The 25,018-nt window shown below is 31.7% G+C and overlaps 4 protein-coding genes across 5 annotated transcripts in view; 2 read left to right on the top strand and 2 right to left on the bottom strand.

Moving 5' to 3' along the window:
- LOC105172977 (putative lipid-transfer protein DIR1) lies at positions 1,224 to 1,559 on the top strand. Its single transcript, XM_011094603.1, has one exon. The coding sequence runs from the start codon at positions 1,224 to 1,226 to the stop codon at positions 1,557 to 1,559; it is 336 nt and encodes a 111-aa protein (XP_011092905.1).
- LOC105172872 (probable NAD(P)H dehydrogenase (quinone) FQR1-like 2) lies at positions 7,490 to 9,399 on the bottom strand. 2 transcript variants are annotated; one of them, XM_020697468.1, is made up of 3 exons: positions 9,048 to 9,396; positions 8,399 to 8,740; positions 7,490 to 7,892 (listed from the first exon to the last, which is right to left on the bottom strand). In XM_020697468.1, the coding sequence occupies exons 2-3, from the start codon at positions 8,626 to 8,628 to the stop codon at positions 7,628 to 7,630; spliced, it is 495 nt and encodes a 164-aa protein (XP_020553127.1). In that variant the 5' UTR covers positions 8,629 to 8,740; positions 9,048 to 9,396; the 3' UTR covers positions 7,490 to 7,627. The 2 variants fall into 2 exon arrangements, with proteins under 2 accessions (XP_020553127.1, XP_011092773.1); XM_011094471.2 differs by having other exon boundaries at positions 8,399 to 9,399.
- On the top strand, positions 15,900 to 19,644 carry LOC105172873 (polyol transporter 5). The gene is made up of 3 exons (XM_011094472.2): positions 15,900 to 16,075; positions 16,476 to 16,838; positions 18,330 to 19,644. The coding sequence occupies exons 1-3, from the start codon at positions 15,955 to 15,957 to the stop codon at positions 19,403 to 19,405; spliced, it is 1,560 nt and encodes a 519-aa protein (XP_011092774.1). The 5' UTR covers positions 15,900 to 15,954; the 3' UTR covers positions 19,406 to 19,644.
- LOC105172874 (phosphatidylinositol 4-kinase alpha 1-like) overlaps positions 20,455 to 25,018 on the bottom strand; it is a 12,336-nt gene continuing 7,772 nt past the window's right edge. Inside the window, exons 14-19 of the mRNA XM_020697495.1 lie at positions 23,869 to 24,041; positions 23,551 to 23,746; positions 22,667 to 22,807; positions 21,493 to 21,701; positions 21,085 to 21,246; positions 20,455 to 20,990 (exon numbers count right to left, since the gene is read on the bottom strand). Of these exons, the coding sequence (XP_020553154.1) occupies positions 20,732 to 20,990; positions 21,085 to 21,246; positions 21,493 to 21,701; positions 22,667 to 22,807; positions 23,551 to 23,746; positions 23,869 to 24,041 (1,140 nt within the window). The 3' untranslated portion in view covers positions 20,455 to 20,731. The remainder of the gene's footprint in view (positions 20,991 to 21,084; positions 21,247 to 21,492; positions 21,702 to 22,666; positions 22,808 to 23,550; positions 23,747 to 23,868; positions 24,042 to 25,018) is intronic.

A 25,018-nucleotide genomic window follows, 5' to 3' on the forward strand; every position in this document is an offset into this window, starting at 1 on the left:
TCGAGCAATGTTTAAATGTTTAATGAACGAAAATTTAGGTCTAAATTTAATTTTATTACATTTAATGATCAAAACAAGCTTCAAAATTATTCTTTTAGCGTTAAAAGCTAGAGGAAGGATGGCCAGCCTAGTAACCCTACTTAAATTTAATCAATAAGAGTTCCTAACGATGCAGAATGAATTTACTACAGAGGAAGGATGACCAACTTAGTAATTTAAGCTAAATTTGATCACAAGAGCCCATAATGATGTAGAAGTTCGGATTTGAGATAAAATTATTATTCAAAAGGTGAGTTTATCATAACAGTCTGTCATTTAAATTTGAATCTGTTTGGACGAAGATATGATCATTTGAATGAATCATGTCCAGTCAATCCGAATTCCACAAAATTTATTTTATGTATTATTGATAGATCAGTCGTCGTGGATTCAAGGGAAGTTTGTCGAAAATTTTTGTGTAAAATACTTACCAAAATGGTAAGAACATGTACAACGTCACCATCAGAATCATGACAGTAGTGCTTTAAAAAGGTTCACATGTTTGATAATGAGGAGTAATTAAGAACTCATATCAATGTCACAACAATAATCAACACTAACCAAATTTTAGTTTACAGTACCAAACCATTAATGTGTTGATTAAATACATAGGATTAGGTGATACATAGCAAGCCCGTGACGTATACAGCCAAGTCTGCCAACCTTTCTTTGTCATCACCACTCAGTAGTCAGCACTCACGGGGGATCAATTCCCACATCCATCTATCATACCAATTCCACGGTCCGTATTTACCTATCCAATCATTCATATTCAAATATTAAAATAATTATACTGTTTTCTCTTGAGGATTGATGTCTAGTATCCTTCACGTTTATCCGTCAAATGTATAGATTTATTCATTAATTAAAATTAACAGATTTAGTGGATTTTGATCTTTAGATGGATCTATTTGTTGAATGGAAAAAAATATCATTAGTACTATATGTAATTTTTGAACTATTAAAAATTTATGTATAATTATACCAAATCTCAATAGAAAGCGGTGTAATTATTTTTAATAATCATTTTCAGATTAGATTTAGTCCAACCTCTAATCAACTAGAGTTTGACCAATTGACAGCACTGTCTACCCCTCATATGCGAGACGAGACGTCTTTCTATTTAAATCCCAACCCCGTTGGGAGAAAAGGGAAAGAACACTAAATTTTAACTGAATTTCTCGATGGAGGTCTCACGCATTGCTACTAGGGCACTGATTGTGGCACTGGTGGTGATTGTATCAGCAGCCGTGTCTGCTACGGCGAAGGCGAACGACGAGGGCGGCAGCCTCTGCGGCATGAGCCAAGACGAGTTGTTGGAGTGCAAGCCGGCGGTGGCTACGGGCAGCGCGGCACCGCCTCCGCCTTCGGGGGCCTGCTGCGCGGCGCTGGGACACGCGAACCTGACGTGCTTTTGCAGTTTCAAGAACAACAAGTACTTGCCTATGTTTGGAATCAATTCAACTCGGGCCATGGAGCTGCCTTCCAAATGTGACCCCAATCAAACCGCGCACTGCTGAAAATTATGTATGGATTGCATATAGGCGGAAATATTTTACCCAAATTAGGTTTAATCCAATCAAATCGGTCACAGATTATAATGACCGAATTAAATCAATTATATGTATTTGTCGTATAATTGGTTCAAATCCGACCAAACCTAATTTAGGTTAGAACTTTCCGTATAGTTGGTTTCATTTGAACATCGAATTTGTTTGTTTTATTTTAAGTTAAGGTGTTCTTGACTTGTTTGTATTTTTTCAGTTCGATTTTTCTACTGCAAATTATTTGTATTGTATTTCTTCTGGTATTTTATATATATTAGTCGTTATGGTACGTTGCTTTTGTTTTCATATAATACTATTTTTATATATTTTAAAATTTATCATAAATATATAAACGAACATATTGCATTTCATAAAAGAGAAAAAAAAATAAATAAATAAATAAAAACTAACTTAGGAGTATTATTGAAATAATAAAATAAGTTAGTGTCACGATATTACAAATCACCATTTATTAGTAAAAAAAGTTTTTTTTTTTCATTATCAATATAAATATTAGCAGTTGGGGCACACTCGATACAATATCGGTGTGAAGTAGGGGCCTGATGGGGAGAATCCCCATTTACCAAAAATACCCTTAATGAAAGGTATTTCCGTCATTCACCAGCTCAGGATCCGCGCCCTATTATAAGCGGGTCGGAAAGACCGGACCTAATAGCTGAAGACCCGACTTAATAAGAGCGGTCCGATCGGAAATGTCATTACCTTAATGGTGACACGTGGACCAAACCACCGTATACACCTGGATCTATAAATACCTTAACGCATCATTTATTGAGGTATCTGCTATTTAATATTTTGGACCTACAACATTCAACTTGCATATTTTTACCTCGATCAACTCTAATTTTAGCGTCAGAGGGTCATAGTTGGGGACACACTCGATGAGCTTCACGTTCGTGTTTTAATTCTCATGACCCAATCACTCGATCTTGGGAGCGTACGTGGCCGAATACAATCTACCAGTCATAGTCGCGTATTTCGAACACGATCATTGCCAAAAATCATGAGTAGAAGATAATGGAGATACAATAAAAAGTGGGATATGTTAGGAACTTCATATTTGGCTAATCAAATTATTATTGGTAAATTATTAAAAGTGTAAGAATATTTTAAAATTTTCATATTAGGCACGTCAAATATGTTGCTCCAGGGTAATTGGACTTAATATAATAGTATTGATATATATATAGATAAATTATGTATGGAATACAATAAAAAGATATATGATTTTTTTACACATGGTGTATATATATATATATATATAATATAAAATGAGATGCAATATCAAAGGGTTTAATGCAATTTATCCTCTATGATATTATAAATGAGCAAATTACTCTTTACGAAAAAAGAAAAGTAGCAATTATCTCCCTGTGTTTTTTAAAATGAAGTAACTTATCTCCCTTGACAAACCGATAAATTATTGTATTTTAAATATATAAAGGATAAAGTATTGTATTTTAAAAAATATAAATATTTATAATATTACAATGGGTAACTTGTATTTTTCCCCAATACCAAATTATGATACGAAAAATCTGAACCAGTACTTTGTATTAACTCCTAACCATGCATGTACCTATTAGTTGGATTCTAATGAACCTTTTCTTTATAACGCTGGTGATATTTATGTAATTTCCATTTAATGCGCATATCTATCAATTGAAAATTTTTAATCTAAATCAGGTTTAGTTCAATTAAATCAATCATAGAGTAAATGTGATACATTTACTATGTGATTGGTCACTTTCAAACTATATACAAAATTATCAATCACGTGACAAGTATATTACACTTGTCATATAATTTATTCAGATTTGGTCAGATAAGGTCAGGACTAGAATTTCTCCTATTTATTTTTTTTTATAAAAAAATAGTTTTTAAACAAAATTTATATCAAAATAACATGAGAAACTAATTCAAATTTAAATACAACAATTAAAAAACCCAATTAATTGTAATAAATAACAACATATTAAAATCGTTTGTGATATAATTAATTCTAATATTTCATAATTATAGAAAAATTACATATAGATTACGTTGTGTCTTTGGCAAATTAGGTCCTATTAGGTTACGGATTAGGTATAAGCAATGGGACTTCTAACACGTTAAGTGGTCAATTTCCACTATATGTTTATATTGTTATAAAATAAAATTATTATAGTAATTTCTGAATACTCAAATTTATTCTTAATTTATTTATTTTTTTAAAAAAATTGGCCATAATAATAATTTGAATATTTTTAATAAATTCATAATTGCAAATATTTTTTTTTTCACATTTCTTTTTCTCTTTATCTTATATCAAGATTCTTTTTGTACGTTCCAAAGAATTACTTGCGGTGACAACCATGAATTACTAGTAGAAAATTTCATCAGATCCACGACACACCCAAATTAAAAAAAAAAAAAAAAAAGCCCATTCACGACTTAAAATATTTTTATTATATATTTTAAATAAGTTATATTTATATAATTTATTTTTTTAAATAATATTTATATAATTAACCCGTCACAACGAGTTTAATTTGAATTATTTTTTTATTTACCAAAATAAAAAAGAAGGAACTCAACACTCAAATAATAGATCTATTTTGGACCATTTGATGCGGATTGGATCCTCTATTTTAAGTTCGATTATAATTTTTTATTTTATTTATTATATATACATTATATGTATGAAAGTTTTTATTTTCTAAAAACAAAAATAAGCAATGCAATCTTTACACACATGACATATTTATATCAGATGAAAGAGTAAATTACAGTGGACTCTACTGAAGTTTGTTATAATTTAAAAAATATTTTCTGATCAAATTATATATTTTGGATGAAAATTTAGAATTATCAATTTTACTCTTGTTGTATATTAAAAAATAAAAAATTATAAAAAAAAAAATGAACTAGGTGAATGGAATAATCTGTCAAATTGTAAAAAGATTGCCACTTGCTCTATAAAAAAAGTATTTTTTAAAAAATTATAATTCGTAGTTAACAAAAGCAAAAGCATTTTAGTGAGTTCATTTTAAGAAATTGACGAAAACATAACAGGGACTAATGAATTGGACTAATTATTAGACGACTTTTAAAATTTGAAGGATATTGATAATTTTTCAAATAACCATAATATATTTATTATATACCAGAATTCAAGAGAGTTTATTCTAATTAATTCTCAATAAGCTATGGAACGATGGGCCTGTAATCCAAGAGCAAATTGGGCTGGCCCAGATATATGGGCCCTAAAAATATTCTTATTCAATCCCACTTAGGACAATTCCTGCACAAACTTCTAATCAGCCAAAAAAAGGATAAATTATCAATAATAATTAGGTAAATACTATATTTGATCCCCTAAATTTTCATTTAAAATTACTTCAGTCCCTCAAGTTCATTTCTTAAATTTTAGTTTGCTCCCTCTGATTATTTTTTAGTGAAAATACTGCCGGATTTTGAGTTTTTTTAGGGTAAAATGATCTGTAAGTTTAACTTTATCTCTTTAGTGCCTTAAGTTTGTAAAATTATTAAATTAGTTATTTTTACACAAAAAATATTTATTTTTTATACTAATATGATGTGATTATCTTATGTGAATAATGAGAAATTTGAACTCTTGTGAATATAATAATAATATACTGCTTAACTTAAAATAAAGAGTCTCTTTTTTAGTAGTTAAAGAAAATCAAAATTATGAATAATTTTTATAAAACTTATCTAGTATGAAATGTGATTAAAAAAAAAAAAACCTAACTCAAATTTTTTTAATTTCAAGAGTTAAAAATAAGTTTAAAAAAGTTAAATTTTTTAACAATATTTATTAAATGTTTGGGGTTTCGTTATGTTTTTTAACTAAATTCTTTGCTGGATTTTATATATATAATTCATTTTAAAAAGTTTTTTAAATTTTAAATATATAATCCCATCTTATAGAAATTAATTTATAAAAATCTTTCAACATGAATTTTATATATATTTTGAAATCCACCAAATAATCTAATCAAAGGTAAATTCCATCAATTTTTTTTTCTTCAAAATTGTAGCTATTAACATTGAATAATATTGCTAAGATTTAATTTTATTATGCATATCTTTAACTCCTAAGATTAAAGAACCAATATAGATTTTTTTAGTTATATTTTTAAATTAGATAAATTTTATAAATTTATTTATAATTTTGATATTTTTGTCACCTCTGAAAATGAAAACAAAAGGTTATTTTTATTTTAAATTAAGTAATATGTTAACATTATGTTCACAAGAGTTCAAAATTTTTATTTTTCATACAAGATAATTACATCATATAATATAAAAAGATAGTTTTTTTTTTTTTTAAAAAAAACTAATTTGATAATTTTATAAATTTTAAGGGACTAAAGTGATAAAATCAAATTTAAATTTATCATTTTACCCTCTAAAAGTCAAACTCCGATTTACATTTTCGTCGAAAAATTATGAGAGGGACAAAATTGAGACAAAAATTAAAATTTATTAATACCAAAGTTAAAAAGTAAATTTAAAAAATTAAAGTGATTTTAACCAAAAATTTAAGGCACTAAATATAATATTTACTCGTAATAATAAACAAAAAAACAAAAATTCCGACGATTAGGGTTTCTGTGGAAGCAGCTCCTGTTATAAATACCATACAACTGATATTACAGTAGAAAGGGAATCATATCGCCCTCCGCCTCCCTCCGCCGCCCTCCGCAGTGGCTGTTCTTCTTTTCGTGACTCCTCTTGGTTCTCTGTCTTTTTTTTTTCTCTTTAATTTGGGGTTCCAGCCATTCGTAACTCCGTGGATGAATACTCTGTTTGGTAGCGGAGTAGTTGCCTTCATAATCCCAGATAAGCTGATTATTTTGGTTCTTATCTGATTCATGGGAGGCACAGAACGATATGTGGAAGTTTCGCTGATAACGCCGTTTTTTTTCTCTCATTGCGAGACGGTGTTTACTAGTAGCTTTGCCATACATTCTTCTCCCTTTACTAAGACTGTGTTTGGTTCTGTGATTTTTGTCACGAAATCACTTAAAGAAATTGCTTTCTCTACCGAATATTACAGTATTTTGTATCTTTTGTTTTTCTTGTCAAGAAATATTATTGATTTTGATTTGGGGGTTTCTTTGTTTTTGTTGCCCTTTCTTCCCGGTTTATTCGCCCAAATTATACGGTTTTTTTTACTAAAAATAAATCAAGAAGAGTTATTTTAGTCTACAATTTACATTTTTAAATTGGTTAATCTAAAATTTCATTCAACATTTGCAGTTTATTGGTAAGTTAAGTGTTCTTTATAATATTTTTTTGTTGAAAAAACTAATTTTTATTTCTAACTTATATTTTTAAATAAGATAATTTAGAATTTTGATCGATTGTTACAACTTATTGGTAAAATTGTATGTATGAAGGCAATATTTTGATTCGTTTTTATAAGTTGAGCTTATTATACATTGCCAAGTAAGGCTATGAATGGAGTGACGAATGAATAGAGTGAAAATGACTGAGCATTTTTTATTAATTACCATTTTCTTGCATCAAACTTGACAAATTCTCAAGTAAAGACACTAGCCCACAACCCAGCAATAATTTGTTTTTAACTCAAGATAGGTTTGTTCAAACAGATCAATTACAAAATAAGTGTAATATATTTATTATATATTTAGTTATTTTTTTAAAATTATACATTAATTACACAACAAGCCTCTTTGATTTAGGTTGGGACGAATTCAATTTAAATTAGATTTTTTCCAAACACCATAAAGTCATGTCTTTAATGGCAAAAAACAAACTACCTTGAGAAACTCTGGACAAAGTCGTGTCCCGAACACAAGTTTAACTTAAGAAAAATCAACCTAAATCAAAACAAGTCACATGCGAATATGACGATGACTTAAAAGGCAAATACAACGTAAGATAAAAAAAACCAACCTAATGTTTCTGTCACAAATAAATTGTAATTGTATCAAGTCATGAGATGCACACTGGAGAGGAGACAGACAGAAATGGGATCATGGCCACTCCTAAGTCTTGGCTGCTACTTTGTTCCGAGCAAACGAAGATGTCCCAGCAAATCTTTTCACCACCAAAGCCATGTATTTGCCTTGGTGCTCTGCAAGTGCAAGTTCAGTTTCGGTTGGTTCCCTCGTCCCATCTCCTGAGAATACTCCTGATCCATAAGGGGAACCGCCTCTGATCGAATCAATCCCAAACATTCCCGCCCCAAATGTGTATCCGATTGGAACGTAGAGCATCCCGTGGTGGGCTAGTTGGGTAATTGCCGTCCATCTGCAACAGGTATATCCTTGAGATGAATACTTATGACAAGATTCCCACACTACATGACAATGGTTCAATGAGATACCAAGATATCAACATTATCAACCATCTAATTTGTCCAAAATGAAGATTTCATAACTACAGTTAGGTAGTCGTTTTCAGAAACTATATGCATCTGAAGGTTACAATCAAAGTCTGGGAGATTATAACTCAAATTGATTTTGATCGAACCTGAACTAATTATAGAGCAATTGTACTATACACTTGTAATGTGATTGGTGTATAGTTCAGCAAAAGTGATCAATCACGTCAAGTGTATCACACTTGCTACTTGCTTGGTTTGGATAAGAATTCTCCCAAGAAATAGGTATGTTGACAAATATACAAGTCAAACTTAAAGCAAATTGATGCAAAGGCAATAAGCAAGGAGAAATGCAGCAACCATGACCATTCAATCAAATAGCACACCATCAGCATTACCAAACCATCCACAACGTCTACACAACTAGACTTACGCAGTGGTTTCCTGGCCGCCCCCTTGCGTGCCGGTGCTGACAAAGAACCCTGCGGGAACACCAGCAAGCTTCTGCTCCCTCCACAAACCACCCGTCGAGTCGAAAAACGCCTTCATCTGCGCGGCCATGCTCCCAAATCTCGTCGGAAATCCAAACAAGAACCCATCAGCCTCCACCATCTCCTCCGCCGATATAACCGGAATCCCATCATCCTTAGGCGGAACCTTCATCTGCTCCAATACCTCAGGGGTCAAAATCTCAGGAACCCTGTACAAAACCCCCTCAACACCCTCAACCCCATCAACCCCTTTCTTGATTCTTCTTGCTAGGGTTTCTACATGTCTGTACATTGAATAAAACACAATAAATATCCTCAACTTCCTCTGGGAATCCCCACCTCGAACAGGGATTGCAGCATTAACACTTCTTTCTGGGCTGCGACCCTCCGTTGAGATTGATCTCTCAGACAGAGGAATGGGCGCATCACGATCAGATACACCCAGAGATGCCTTGCTTTTACTCGGCATACATCCCCCTCCTTTACCCATATAAATTCACCCAAAATCAAGAAATCTCTTTTCCGGGGAAGTCAACTGCACCAAGATTCAAAAAACTAGTAAAATATTTTACAAAAAAGATTGAAGCAAACCTCTGAAGAGCCCAAGATTTGAACTTTCCTCAGCAATTTGGATTTTCCACTGACTTGAATGAGATTCCAATCACAAGAGCAGAGCGGGGGGAAGTTTGAAAATTGACAAGTGATTGCTGGACAGTGGGCTGATTGTGGTAAGATGAAATTTATGGTTTATAACAGAGGAGAGGTTGAGTTGAAGACAATTCTGATCTCTGAGCTGTACGAAGTAGGAGCTGCTGGTGTTTCTGAAACTACTGAAAATGGAAGAATTTTTTGTGCTTTGGAGCTTTGCTGGCAATTGTAGTCAAATCAAAGTGCCTCTGATGTTTCTTGGACTTTTTGCTTTGTGAGAAATAGTTGTCTACTGAGTACTGAGTATTCCCCACCAACACACATCAAATAATAGAAATTCAGATACTACAGCCTCGTCCTTTCTTGTTCCAGAAATTTTAATTCTAATCCATTTTTATTCAATTTTAATTAATTATATAATAATTGTCATATAATTAATAATATAAATATTCCACATTTAATCTGTAATTAATTTGATTTGCTCCCACCTTATTTACATAAGAATTCTTGTTGTTCTTCTTCTTTTTCCTGTTCCCCCCAATTTTCCATTTTAGAAAGCGTGAATCATGAGAACAAGAGCCATTGATACTATTGTTTAATGTTCAAATTATTATATTTATACTTAATGCTATATTTTTGAGCTTTTTAAAACAATTATTATATATAAAAATATAGATAATTTGGGATACTTAATTTAATATTGATTGAAATTAATATTTGGTGAAAGAAATATTTTGCAGTGATTATATTCTTTTAATTTGTAATAATTATAATTAATTTGATTTGATTTCATTTTTAATTAAAAAAGAAGAGGAATGCAGAGTAGATAGTTTTAATTAATAAATTTGTAGTGGTGACACATTGTATTTGTATCATATAATAAATAATATTTTATATTTTAAAATTTATTATAAAATTATATATATATATAAATCAATTATATATATATAAATATCAATATCATAGTTAAAAAAAAACTAATATAGGGGTATTGTTGATATAACAAAAAACTGATGTTATAGTCTCATAGATTATTGTTTGTGAGTGAAAAATACCTTTCTTTTTTATATTAGGTCTTTTTTGGTTGGGATGAAAAATAGAAGTAAAAATGGACGTGTAAGACAAATTTGGTATTTGGGCAAAGAGAATAGTTGGAGTGAAAGTAAAACTGAATGTATATGAAACTCCTTTGAACTCTAATTTCGTTTCCGTCTAAAATTGGGCAGAAAAGTGAAAGTATATGGTCAAAGAGACAAAAAAAAAAATACATATTTTTATTTACTTTATTACTCATATATATAATTTTTTCTCTAATTACTTTTTCCTTTCCGTTGATAATACCGATACATTATTCTTTAGACAAAATAATCAAATCGCTGAAAAAACTACTACGTTGTCGATTATTGGTAGTAATTTTATTTTATTTAAGTTGAATAGTTTAGGTTAAATGGACAGCTCTCATTTTAATGAATATTTTTATTACTAAAAAATGTTTTTGTTCTTGTTTGGCTACTAGTTTTACTAATAAGATTTTCAATTTTTATACACTAAAATTATTTTAGTATAATATATTTTTTTATTTTTTAATATAAAATAAAAATAAAGGATTAATTAACAAAATTATAAAAAAATTAATATTTTCTTTTCTAATCATTTTTTTTTTTTAACTTTCTTTTTGCTCTCACTTAAATCAAATGAATCATCAGTCCGAACAAAAGGCGGTTGGGCCTTGAGAGAGATAGTGTGGGCTTAAGCTTTGGTTACACATTGGGGTTATGTTGTTTTGAAAATTGTGTTTTGTTAGTTTATACCTGTGATCCATATTGTTCAACCCCATTTCTTCAGGGCTCTTGCTATCCCCTTTAGCATAAACCAAAATCCATCTTAACTTGATCATGATTGTTTCCTTTTTCTTTTTGGTTACGACAACGGTCAATTATAACAAACTCTTCTAAAATTTGTCATAATTATAAATAACTTTTTATTTTTTTAAAAAATTATAAAGACCCATTTAAAATTGTGAATATCTAACACATCTATGACAACCCATGTAAGAGAGTATTTATTAAGATATTTGTAATTTTAGAAGAAGTGTTTATAAAATTTTAAAAAATAAAAAAAAACTCACAACTACGCTAGATTTAGAAGAATTTGTTGTAATTTTTCCTTAAAAAAACGAGGAACAAGAGGTGTCAATTCAGAACGTGGTCAGGAAAAATTGCGCAGGGACCTCTGCTCTTGTAATAGACCCATCGAAGTATTAGGGCCATAAAATCCCTTTTTTTTCTCTCTCTCTCTTTTTTTTTTTTTTTTTTCGAGTAGATTACAATAACCTCTCTCAAATTTACTATAATTATAAATATTCATTTTAATTAACAATTGTTTAATAAATGTCCTCCTATAATAAGCTGTCACGAGGAAATATTTGATATGCGATTATTAATTCTAAAAAATATGTATAGTTACGACACCTTAAAGAATATATTATAATTTTTATTTATTTTTGGTGTTGTGAAGAGATGGTCCAAATGAAGACCCCAAAATTGTGGGCACGTTGCTTCAATTATTGAAGGTAGATGTGAGTGTTGTAAGTCACACCTGGAATCCACAATATAAAAGACAACAATGTGGTTCTGTCGGCAACTGAATTCCGGGTCGAGGTAGGAAAACCGGGTCCATGTCACCCAATGTACAAATAGACCACAGACCATGTACGTACTCCACAAACCATTTCAGCTTCTATTAATTGAATTAATGTATTTTTTAATTTATCGGGCTATTGATTTAATCACTATGCAATTATCACTTTTTTTAAAAAAAAAATAGTATTTGAGCCGAAATCTATTAGGTAAGGGACAACTGGTGAACCTAACATGCCTAAGTGTTGAGATGACAATAATGACATGCATATTAAAACATTGATGCCTGTAACAAAAAATCAAACAAACACATGTAATTTTGTATGAATGTGTAAATCGAAAAATCATTTAATATATTCCATTATTAAGAATTAATTAAATAAATAGCAATTAAAACCCGTAATTAATTAGAGCCGTGGTTGAATAACATTAGTATTAAGGGACAAATTTTAATTGTTTAAAATAAAATTGAAAATGAGTATAATATAGAGATGGATCATGAAATTTTTGTTTCTCATGATTGGAACTACATAAAAGGTTACTTTCCGTGCACAAACATACGCAAAGAAATCTTGGGAATTCAACCGCAGCCGTTGCCGTTAAATATAAAAATTAAATACCATTTGTATTTATTTATATATATATCGGTCGTTGCGGCATGCGGTCTTTGTGATCATATAAAGAAAAATTATAGCGTGATATGAACGAGAAAAAAGACATCGGTAAAAATAAATTGACGTGGTATAAGAGAGTGAGAAAGAATGAATGGAACGTGGAGTGAGGTGGGAGATGACAAATAAATTCTGATTTATGAATTTATTAAAAATATAGAAGTTTTTGAAAAAAAGAAATATGGAGTAATTGGTTGAAAGGGAAAAAAAATTATATTATGAGCCCTCGACGTGTTACAAATATTTGATATTGATCATTAGTATATTAAGTTTTCATAATTATCAAGGATGCAAGTAACGAGACTAAGGTCTCATAATAATTAAGAATATTGTCGGTTCGAATCTCATGAATATATATATATATATATATATATTAGTTTCTTGATTCTCGTTTCTTTTCTCTGTTTCAGAATTATGATGCATTCGATCAATTATTTTCGAATACGAATAATGTAACAAATCGTATGTTGTAAAAAAGACAAAATCCCTCTTTAAAAGAAATAAATAAAAAAGTTTGTGGTTGAACAACTTAATAAAAATGAGTCAATTTTGGGATCAATTATATGATGCTGAATAACAATTATTAAACAATGTAAATGAATTTTAATATATATATATGTGTGTGTATTAGGTTGTCTCTATGTCATCAAATCACAGACATTAATATCTTCCTGCAACACACTTTTACAATTTATTATTAATTATTCTGACCTTCATGTCCATATATTATATATTCTGGCCACGTCAGACAAAATTAAAAAATATCAAATTTCTTTAATCCTACCCTCTCAATTTCAATTTAATGCACACACATAATTAAAGAAATAAAAAAAATTATTCGGATCAGGATGGATACGTATATTAAATTAATTACATCAAATATTTATTGAGGTTAGATCTAATTATACGAGTATTTAATATTTTTTGATAAAATTATAAATACTATGTTTATAAAGTGAATTATATTGACCCCGTTAAGACGTGTATTTGTAATTTTGTAATGAATTGGGATGTTTGTATAATTAAATTTGTTAACCTAGTGACCATGTATTTACTCTTGATTATATTGCAACTATTGGGGTTTTTGAATAAAATAAGATGATAAAACTTATAAAATGTTAGTGAAGTCAATTTTGTAATTAATATGACCAAAATTGAAAAATAAAATTAAAAATTTAAAAAGTTTTGAGTTTTTAAAAAGAGCTTAAAAGCTTAGTCTTTTGAAAATTTATCAATATTTTTCAATATTTTATAAGTTCTCGGACATTTTATAAAATATTTTCAAAAAATAATAAACTCACTCGAATACCTTTTTAATATATATATTTGATGATTTTCAAAAAATTATATATCAATCATGATAAAAGAATTCAAATGACCTCACACTCTAGAGTGGTGAATTAATTATGTGAAACATTTTGGGAGTTTAAGTCAACAAACTTGATTAAAAGTATGAGTCAAAGTTTGTAATCAATTTCCTGAAAAAGGGGGTGCCTACTTTGATTCTACATGTCTAAATCATTGTCCATGTTTAATTAAAGGGATAATTCATCAAAATTTAGTATAATAATACGTGAATTCTTTGTGGATTATAAAATTAAATTTAGTATTTTTAAAGTTTATTTCCGTCTAACAAATAGATCCACCAGTTAGTAAAAGTTATAAAATTTGCTAGCATCATTAAATTAAAATTCATATTTACTCCCAATTGATATATTATGGACTATCAATCCCAAGATTAGAAAGGAACTATATAAAGTCGAAAATCAATTATGATCATATCATCATATAAAATTATCTTAAAAATTTTTGGAATAATGAGAGAGAGAGAGAGAGAGAGAGAGAGAGAGAGAGAGATTGGTTCAATAATAGGAGTGATCGACAAAACAAACTTGATGAATAGGGTGCCATCACATGCAATTCATCATTTAATTCCACTCTTCAAATATCAATATATATATATTAGTTGTTGTGGCCCAATATTTTTATATATATAACTTAATAAATATTTTTTTATATTTTCAAATAAATTACTATAAATAAGAATAAAATATATAAACTCATATATTAATATATAAAAAAATAAAGAAATAAAAGAAACTAAGTTATCAATTAATATGAAATTCAAAAGTTGAATAAATTCGTAATCTTATCGATTGAAGGACATTTTTTACTTTACAAAAAAATAGTGCAACAATGTTAGTAACAACAGTTTGAGAGTATGGAGGGTCATTGTGGCGCGTTGTCCCTGCATGCATATAATAAATAATCTTTCACACTTTAAAAAATATTTTAAATAAAAATAAAATATATTAGTTGGAAAGTTAAGTTAATATAAAATATAAAAAATTAAATAAGTTAATTATCTTTTTGAATTAAAAAAAAAATTGATGCAGTGGTGTCAAACCACCACTTGTGTCTACAATACCTTTTTTCTTTATAATTCTACAAATTGTTATAGCATACTATTTTTGCGTTCATATAATAAATAATTATTCAAAAGTGAATAAAAAAAAAATAGGTACTGTATTCCAAACATCAACCTCATAGTATGTATTATTAACTTGATCCGAGTAGCGTTTTGCACTTCTCCCAATCCAAATTGTTCCCATTCACTCAGTCCACGTTGACTATTCTAAATTATATAAAATGTATGAAATCAATAATACACCCTTTATATATTATATATATAACTATTTTATCATACCAATTTTAGATATTCAAATTTATTCTTGAATTCGTTCTATTTTTTAATAAAAATTAAATTATAATAGTAATTATAATATTTTTTTAATGAATTTATTAAAATAGTCCTCTGACTTTGCACATATCAATTTTTGATACTTTAATTATGTTCTAAAAATTAAAATTTTAATTCTGTAATTTAGTGATGGTGGCATTTTTTGTCCTATATGATTGATTTTCGTACGTTTTATTTATTTTTAAGTCAATTTAGCTTGAAAATTTCATGTAACTTATATATGAATTAAATTGCGATTTTAGTCTTGTAAACTAATTTGCGTAGGGCTAGAAGTGCCAACTTTTCTAAGTTATATGACTAAAAATCTAAATTTATGGGATTAAAATTGCAATTCAATTAGGTCATGTGCAAGTCACATGCAATTTTCCAACAGAATTGGCCGAAAAAAGATGAAAATTGTCAAATTTTAAAGTAAGTTGTAAGACTAAAATTGTATTTTTCCCTGTATGTATTGAACCCACTATTCTATGACTAATAACCAGTTTATAAAAAAAAAAATTAATGATTTATAATTTTTAAATATTTTGACATACATAAGTGTAGCGTGTATGCGTGGAAGTGATGAAGTATTAGATATGGTCCTGATTCCATGAAGCTGCCTTGTTATTATACTACTCATCTTTGACCATCCATATGATGTTGTTTCTTCTCCCAATTTCAAACCATATTATTATTTAATACCTTAAAAATCTCCTCACTTTTCTATATATACACACACCCATCTCCCTACATTTTATTCTCATTCCCCAACTCTTTTTTTCTCATCCCTTCACACTACCATGGCCGACCACACCCATTTACCCATACCCGCTTTTGACCCGCCCCAAAAACCCAAAAGAAACAAGTATGCTATGGCTTGCTCTTTTCTAGCTTCCATGACTTCCATCTTGCTTGGATATGGTATCTTTCATTCTTTCTAACTTTTTATACTTGAAATTTTGTCATAGTTACGAATATTTTTTTGTTGTTTGAAAAATTATAAATGTTTTCTAAACTTAACGATCGTCTAACAACACTCCCTTATAAAGTGCTGTCATAAGAAAATATTTGTTAGTCGACAGATGTTAATTTCAAGGGATACTTGTAATTTTTCAAACAATTAGTGGATATTTATGATTATAAAACCCCCAAAGAGTCCGTAGTAATTGACCCTTATATATATTTGCTTTTATTTCCCTCTTAACTATTTGAATTTTCTTTATTTTTTTTTATTTAATAAACCCCGATTTTGCTAATTTAGAAACGGCATAAGTAGCAAAAATGGAAATAAAAAATAGGAATTTTTGTTGTGTGCATGCAGATATAGGAGTGATGAGTGGAGCAATAATCTACATACAGAAAGACCTTCAGATCTCCGACGTCCAAAAAGAGGTCATCATGGGCATCCTCAACGTCTACTCCCTCCTCGGCTCCGCCGCTGCCGGCCGTACTTCCGACTGGATTGGCCGCCGCTACACCATAGTGTTCGCCGGGGTTATATTCTTCGCCGGCGCCCTGCTTATGGGCTTCGCCACCAACTACGCGTTCCTCATGGTTGGCCGCTTCGTGGCGGGCATCGGCGTCGGCTACGCACTGATGATTGCGCCCGTGTACACGGCGGAGGTGGCGCCGGCGTCCTCCCGCGGCTTCCTCACATCCTTTCCGGAAGTATTCATCAATTTTGGTACGTAGTGTTGATCTGTCTTTTTCATGCACATGATATCTCCAGCAGCGAACGTGATATGATTGGTTGGTGCAGGGAATTTTCTTCGTAATAATATTTTTTAATATATATTTATATAAAAAAATCTTGATTTAATTCATCCATAAAATTAATTATTATGTGATCAGTATATAGTATAAAAAAATGATTTAATTATATGATAAGTGTAATAATACTTATAATTATATATTATTGATTTTCATAATTAAATTCGATTTTGAACATTTTAAAAAGAGATATATCATGCATAAAATTATCACAATAAACAATTAGAGACACATGTACAGTGACAAACTAATACAGATAGATATTTTTGTCACTACATGTATTTTTTCCTTGCAAACGCACCACTGCTTATATTTAGTAATAAGCCACTCATCATTCTCGTCACTAATAAATTTTTAAAAAAATAAATTATGATAAAGTTAAAATTATTATTTAATATTTTATCACCAATATTATCTTTTATTGCAACATACCATATGTTGGTGCACATTACAATGAATTAACAAATGAAATATTTTAATATAATTCAATTTATTTAAGTGGTCAATAGTTTTATAAGAAATATAATTTATTATATAATGTTAAAAAAAAAAGATAAGTTATTTTATGCAAAATTAAAATTGAGTTGAAATTCAAAATTCCAAATTGGAAAGAGAAATTGCATGCATGGTTCCTATTCCTACGTACACAGAAGCGTGCCTCATGAGTTGTACGTTTTTTTGTTGCTATTCACGCTTTATTAGTAATCCTGTCCACCACTAAAATTTTTATTTTTCTATTTCCAAAATTTCCTTTGAATATTTTGTTGCTATAGATATTCTAATTATGCATATATATATATATATGTTAATTAAATTATTATCTATACTATTTATAAGGATGAAGGTTTTATTGAGTAATTAACTTTGATTGATAAATTATACATTAACTAAAATACTCTTAATATACTTATTTTTTCTATAAAATAATATTTGTAATCACTTAATTTTAATATTTTTACTGCATGTTTTAGTTATTGTTTTTAATTTTAATAATTTTAATGAATTATTATCTTATATTTTTATTTAAACAAAAACATGGCTAATTACACTTAGATGAGAAATGCTGATATTATATTTATTTCTTTATAAGTATAAAACTATTATAGTTGAATGCTGAATGAAAGGTAAAATTAAAAATTTATGTATTTTATTGCTAATATCAATATTTTCTGTCGAAACTCTAATAGAAGGGATATACATGGGAGAGTTTTTAAAGAGGGTTTAAGTATAATTTTAGAATTTTTTTTTTAGAGAAAAATGTGCTTTTGGTATTTTTAGAGAGAATTTAAGTATAATTAATCTAATAAATAAATATAATAAAAATTTAAATCACAGACACATTAAGCGTCGTTTTATTTAAAGATTTAGACATTAAGCGTGTTTTAACAGTTATGTACATTTGCAGGGATATTACTGGGCTATGTTTCAAACTTCGCCTTCTCCAAGCTCCCAACCAGCTTAGGCTGGCGATTTATGCTCGGAATCGGCGCCATCCCTTCCATATTCCTCGCCTTAGGAGTCCTCGCCATGCCGGAGTCCCCGCGTTGGCTCGTCATGCAAGGCCGCCTCGGCGAAGCCAAACGAGTCCTCGACAGGACCTCCGATTCTCTCGAAGAATCCAAACTACGACTCTCCGACATCAAAGAAGCCGCCGGCATACCCGAGAACTGCGACGACGACATCGTTTCTGTCTCCAAACAGCCCCACGGCCAAGGAGTCTGGAGAGATCTCCTCTTCCGCCCTACGCCCGCCGTGCGCCACATACTAATGTGCGCCGTGGGGATACATTTCTTCCAGCAGGCAAGCGGCATCGACTCCGTGGTTCTATACAGTCCGGAGATATTCGAAAAGGCGGGAATAACGAATGACACCGACAAGCTACTCGCGACGATGGCCGTCGGATTCACGAAGACGTTGTTCATTTTGGTGGCCACGTTTTTGCTGGATAAGATCGGACGGCGGCCGCTGCTTCTCTCCAGTGTAGCGGGGATGATACTCTCGTTAGTGGGGCTAGGAATTGGGCTTACCATCATCGAACACGCGGACCAAAAGCTGATCTGGGCCGTAGCCTTGTGTATAGCGACAGTGTTATCCTACGTGGCGTTTTTTTCAATTGGAATGGGCCCCATTACGTGGGTCTATAGCTCGGAGATCTTCCCGTTGAGGTTAAGGGCCCAAGGGTGCAGTATGGGAGTAGCAGCGAATCGGGTGACCAGTGGGATGATCTCAATGACATTTATATCCTTGTACAAGGCTATAAGCATTGGAGGGGCATTCTTTCTGTATGCAGGGATTGCTGCTATTGCATGGGTGTTTTTCTACACCTTATACCCTGAGACGCAGGGGAAAACGCTCGAGGAAATGGAGACTTTCTTCGGAACTTTCTTTAAATGGAGGTCCACGATGAGGGCATTGGAGGAAAAGAAGGGCGAGAGTAATGGACAACTTCAACTCACCACTGCTAATCAGACGAGTAATTAGGGAAAAATTCTAATTCGGATCGGATTTGATTGGATCAGAATCAATGATATTGTAAGTGCAATACACTTGAATGTGGTTACGATAAGAGTTTTCCGTGTAATTAGAGTAAAATGTTTTTCGAAAAAGGGTTTACATGTCATTTTGAAATTCATGTATATATAGAATAAATACAAGGAAAGAAAGGAAACATGTGGAGGAAAAAATGTTTGACATAGGAGGCGCGTTGCCAGTTTATCCCAGTCCCCTACAGTTTGGACCACATCCTTCCCCTTTCTATAACTTCACAAACAAACAGAAAACTATTATTGCAATCCAGTCCACAAAGTTCTGGGACAAAGTAAGACTCAACCACGACAAAACTATTCAGCAAATTCAATCCACATTCGATCTACCCATGTCAATGTCAAACATGCCGCTCAGATTTCCCTGGAGATTAGCTGCCTCACTTTTCACTTTCTTGAATTCACTTGGATGCAACATAGACATGCGACAAACTTGTACTACTTTTTCTTTATTACATAACCGGTGGAGAATTCTTGCTGCACTTTTCACTTTTCCCAATTAAACAATTTTCTTCCACGTGTTTTCTCTTTTTCCTCGTAATAATGTGCAGAACACCTCCCATGCAATTGCGCGAACCTCATGTCCAGAGGATGAGGTTCACGCTTGTTTTTTCAGAGGTCGGTTTATTTTTTTGGTGGAAAATTAGATAAAGTATCACATACAGAAAATATACAAGACTAAATATGTCTTATTCACATACATGTAGGATCTTAAAGTGATCACTATATAATTATAGGACGAAATGTATAAAAAATATAAACTTACATGACTAAATGTATTTTTCTAAAAGATAACGAACAAAAAATACAATATACTATACTTACAAGACAAAAAATGAAATTTTGCAAATTTCTATTTACCCTAAGAGTACGTGTGGAAAGAAACAGATCTGACATACTACTTTTAACTTATAGTATATGTAAACATGAAGTCATGAGTTGAGTAATATATGAAACATAACTTAAAGATGGGTGCATTGAGTTCCAATAGCTACTCATCCCAACAAAAGACTATTTCTTTTATATACCAATTTTCCTCGGAAGAGTTTCAATTATTCATCAATATCTACAGTTTACATTCTTATAAATCAAGGGGGGATTAAAATAAATTAATCAATAAATAAAGGTATCTATTTGTTCTTGTTGTTTCCCCCACATCTATTTCCTGCAAACTACAAGATGAAAAAGATTGGAAAGGAAAGAAAAGATTGGAAGGGAACAATATATACAACTCACAGCAGGGAGTTGAGATTGAGATGGTGCCTCATTTTTCAATGCCCTGTTGCAAATATTGAATCAAATCGTAACCAGCAGTTGTCCACTTGTTATAGGCATCCGTGCATATACGGATCATATAATTGGCCGCTTCACGTTCGGTCATTTCAGGTCGAAATCTTTTGCGCAGATTGCCGATAGGATCTCCCCTGCTGAAGCAAGGTAATCCACTGTCCAGCATCATTAGCACTGTACTTAAGATCCCGTTCATATTGCGTCTCGCGGCAAGGTAACCTTTCACGCACAAACTGCACGAGAAAATAGTAGCTCCATAATCACATCAAGGTGGATAAAGACCAAATGAAATGAACACATACTTCAGTTTGGAACATAGAGTCTTACCTTAGAAATTGGAACCACGTCTCACTTTTCATTACTCCGGATGGATCTAGTAATTGAGTCATCTCATGACTCAGTTTGAAGTGGGCGCTTTCAAATCGCATATTTCCACCGGGTGAAGTTTCCAAAATAAAACCAAAATCGATATGAACAAGCCGGCCCGCACTGCGTTCAAGATAGTGAAGGTTAGGCTCTGAGGAGACATGGTCTGTATCAAACTTCAAACAATGTAATATTGGAGAAGAAAAGCTTGGACAACAAAAAAGGGTCACACAGTAAATTTAGCATCTTATAGGCACTAAAAGTATGTATCATATACGATTAGGAGCTTATAGGATCATCCAAATATACTTTTGGTTAAACAGCCTCATAGTTTGATATGCCACTGAACTTTGTGTATTCACTGCTTACCTGTCAAACAGAAGATTCCCATTATGTCTATCCTTTGGTTGAAGCAAGAGACTAGCAACTGCATATCCAGCACTACTGACGAGGAAGTTCTCACGAGCAGCTTCAAAACTTGGCGAACCAACAGGCCCAAAGTCCTGTTGGAATATCTCATACAGGCCACCATCAGTTGTCTCACCCATCTGACTCCTGCTCCGTGAATTGGGCACGACCTGCCAAGCAAAAGGGAGAAACGATTCTAGTGAAAAGTCCCTCACAAACAATAGACTGAATGTCACCATTCAATTGTAACAACCATTATTGGAGTTCTGTGCATATAGCCATTCCACGTAGAGTACGTATTACAACACAAAGCATCAAGGTCCACCAAACATCACATGCCTTCTTATTCATCCAGACATTGTACAAAAATTTGCACTTCTCCAGATGTTATTTCATGTTTTTGTACAGATTTTATAGTCAACCTTTATCAGCTACAGCACTGTTGCTCTTCTCCAGATGACTGCTCACATCTTTTTGAGAAATAGCTTCACCGATTATATGCTTGATCAAATAGTCACCACATATTCATTCATAACAGATATAACCATAGAATTTACTTGTGTCATGATATTCATTTGTAGATGCTTTACAAAGTTAGCTAACATTGCAAGGGAACCATAAACATAAAGTAGTAGTTTATATTGGTTGTTTGCACAAACAACTTTGGGCAGCACGGTTAAATACAGCATAGACTACAGGATCTCTGAACTTATCAGGCCAATGGATTTATTTAAAATGGAGATATCACACTTTAATACACATGCCTGCAGTATGATGGCTGTGGAAACTAAAAGGAAATAAATGGCAGCTAATGCAGGGGTGAATTTGATGCATCATATAAGGACAAAATCAGAGGTGAAAAAAAATCAAATTAGAACTATGCGCAGCTACATCCGAGCTGTGTGAGCTGAATTTGAACTTGAATGAGCAGAAACCAGAAAACAAGAGACATTCATTTACAAGACAAACCCCTGAATAACATTCTTTGCAAATGGTACTAGCCCACCGTACACATTCTGAACACAATGAAAATAAGATTATTGAAATTCGCATGCTTGACACATCTGAACACATGCAAGTGACCTGATTAGTAATTTAAAAGATAATAATAAATAATTGTAAATAATGGAAATACCTCAATTATTCCTCTCTCTGGGCCAGTCGGGAGTACTCCATAAGGATACAAATAGAGATTAAGCCCAACAGCTTCAAAGATGTCCTTCAGAAGCGAAATCACTTGCAAAGCAAGAACATCTTGTCTGCAGTCATCTCCGACCTATGTTCAAAGCAAGCTCCATCAAACTAAGTACTATATATTTGCGAGAGAAAATTAACATTACATATCCAAGATATATCTCCAAGCAGTAGTCATCAACTTTCCTCAGCACACTTACAATGCTGTGTTCTTTGCTACAATCAATCAACAAAGGAAACTACCACATTTTCTATATTGAAAACAGCACAACCTCCATGTGACACAAACAGAGGTTAATCCTTGATAAATTCATAAATTCATAATAGTGATTTAGTGAACTAGCCTGTATCTAATTCAAGCAAACTACTTATCGAATGGCCACCTAAATGAAATGCTTAAGTTAAGATAGGAGAATTATTTGAGAATTAATATCTCCATCACGCCTCCTCATGTGCTGGCAGTATTCTAGCAGTGAGATTCCATCCAAATCCTCTTGTTTGCCTTGCGTCTAACACTACGTTGAATGACCACCTCATGTAAAAGTTTAAGTTGTTAGAGAAGAGAATAATTTAATATTTAATAACTCTAAAACTACCAAACCTGTTTTAGTTGACAATCATACTGAACTTATATTAATCTACTAAGAATGATCGTCAAATTTACTCTAGCTCCCTGACAAGCCCATGAATGGGTTGTGCTAACATATATTGGATCTCATGGAGCTACTTCATCCATATAATTACGCAACTGCTTTGTATGCTTCCATTTTCAGAGAGCAATAATGTAAGATGATAAAACAGCAGAAATTAACGATAATGATATACCTTGAAAATGCAAGCTTGGGGCTTCACATCATTGTGATCCCCATCTCTATCCACCACATTGAATGTGATCATTATTGGAACCTTTGCTGCCGACTGTAAAGGAATTCCACTATCAACTTGAATACCACGGACAAGTCTCTCGGGATCAGTAGGCAAATATAGATCATCTCCATCTAGTTGTATCTTCTCCAACTCCCTGTTTCAATTAAAAAAAAAACGTGGGTCATAATTACAGTTTAGATAGACAAATCAGTAACTGAAATCCAATTTTTTACGCACATTAACCACATTTTCATGAGAAATACCAAAAAACAATACCTTCTTATGCCAGCTCGTCTTTCGTCCTTTGGAAGTGGATAGAGGACACCAGATATAGACGTGACTTTGTCAAAGAAATCAAATTCTCTTTGAAATATGTCACGTGCTTTAGGATTGAAACCATCAATAATTCGTTCTCTAACAAGCGGAAGTAGTTCTTGGAATGAGGTATTCTGCAGCCAATGAAAAAGTGTACCAAACAAGAAACATGAACCAATATGAACAACAAAAATTTTTGTGACAGTAATACTTTTTAAGTAATATTGAACAGAAGCTATGAACTAAAAGGTATATATTAACACTGATGCATGGAAAAGTTCACTCTTCAGAAAACATAATTCAGCAGCGATTAAATCAGCTGAAAATATTTATACCCTGATTCTAAAAGATAACATAAACATATCTCTACAGAGAAAAATGGGCGCAAAAAACTTCATGCCTTGAGGAAAAACAATAATCTTAACCCAACAAAAAGTTACATTTAGAAAGGTGGTTTTCAGATCATAAGCTTAGAATAATATAGGTACAATAAACATCAATTGACAAAAACAAAGATGCTCTGGACAAAATATTCCTTAGAGAGGCACCTTGCAGGTTCAGAACTATAGAATGTAATATATGGATTCATATGTGTAGGTGTGCTCGAGATCAGATGTGATCATGGAAGAAAATGACTATTCTATGAAGAGGGTTCTTTGGGGTATGTTTGGATGACCATGCCCAGGGGTGGGGTGGTGGAAGTTTACAGGCAGGACTCAGGTCAATTAGGATGCACAGTAACTAGGGATAGGGAGAAACGAGGTGGAGCAATTCATTTCAGGCATGAATATCTGACATCCAGCACGAACAGAGTCTTTTCCTCAAAAGAACAGTTAATACTTAAAAAAAAAAAAAAAAAGAAAGAAAAGCATGTTCCAACAATAGCAAGTACATTGCAGATGCATTTAACAATTGTCACCAAGCATCAGCAATCTTCAGATACATATTCAGAAGCATAGGGCGAGTTAGATTCTAAACATCAATCAATAGCCAACAAGGGGCAAGAAATTATTATGCAGTCATAAGCCTATGCAACGTACAAAAAGTGCTTCCTGATGCCTGTTCAAGAAGTAGCTTAACAGGGAAATTTGTTAAAAAAACAAACCTTTTT

Source organism: Sesamum indicum, linkage group LG10 (assembly GCF_000512975.1).
Source record: "Sesamum indicum cultivar Zhongzhi No. 13 linkage group LG10, S_indicum_v1.0, whole genome shotgun sequence".
In the NCBI taxonomy this organism is placed as follows: Eukaryota; Viridiplantae; Streptophyta; class Magnoliopsida; order Lamiales; family Pedaliaceae; genus Sesamum; species Sesamum indicum.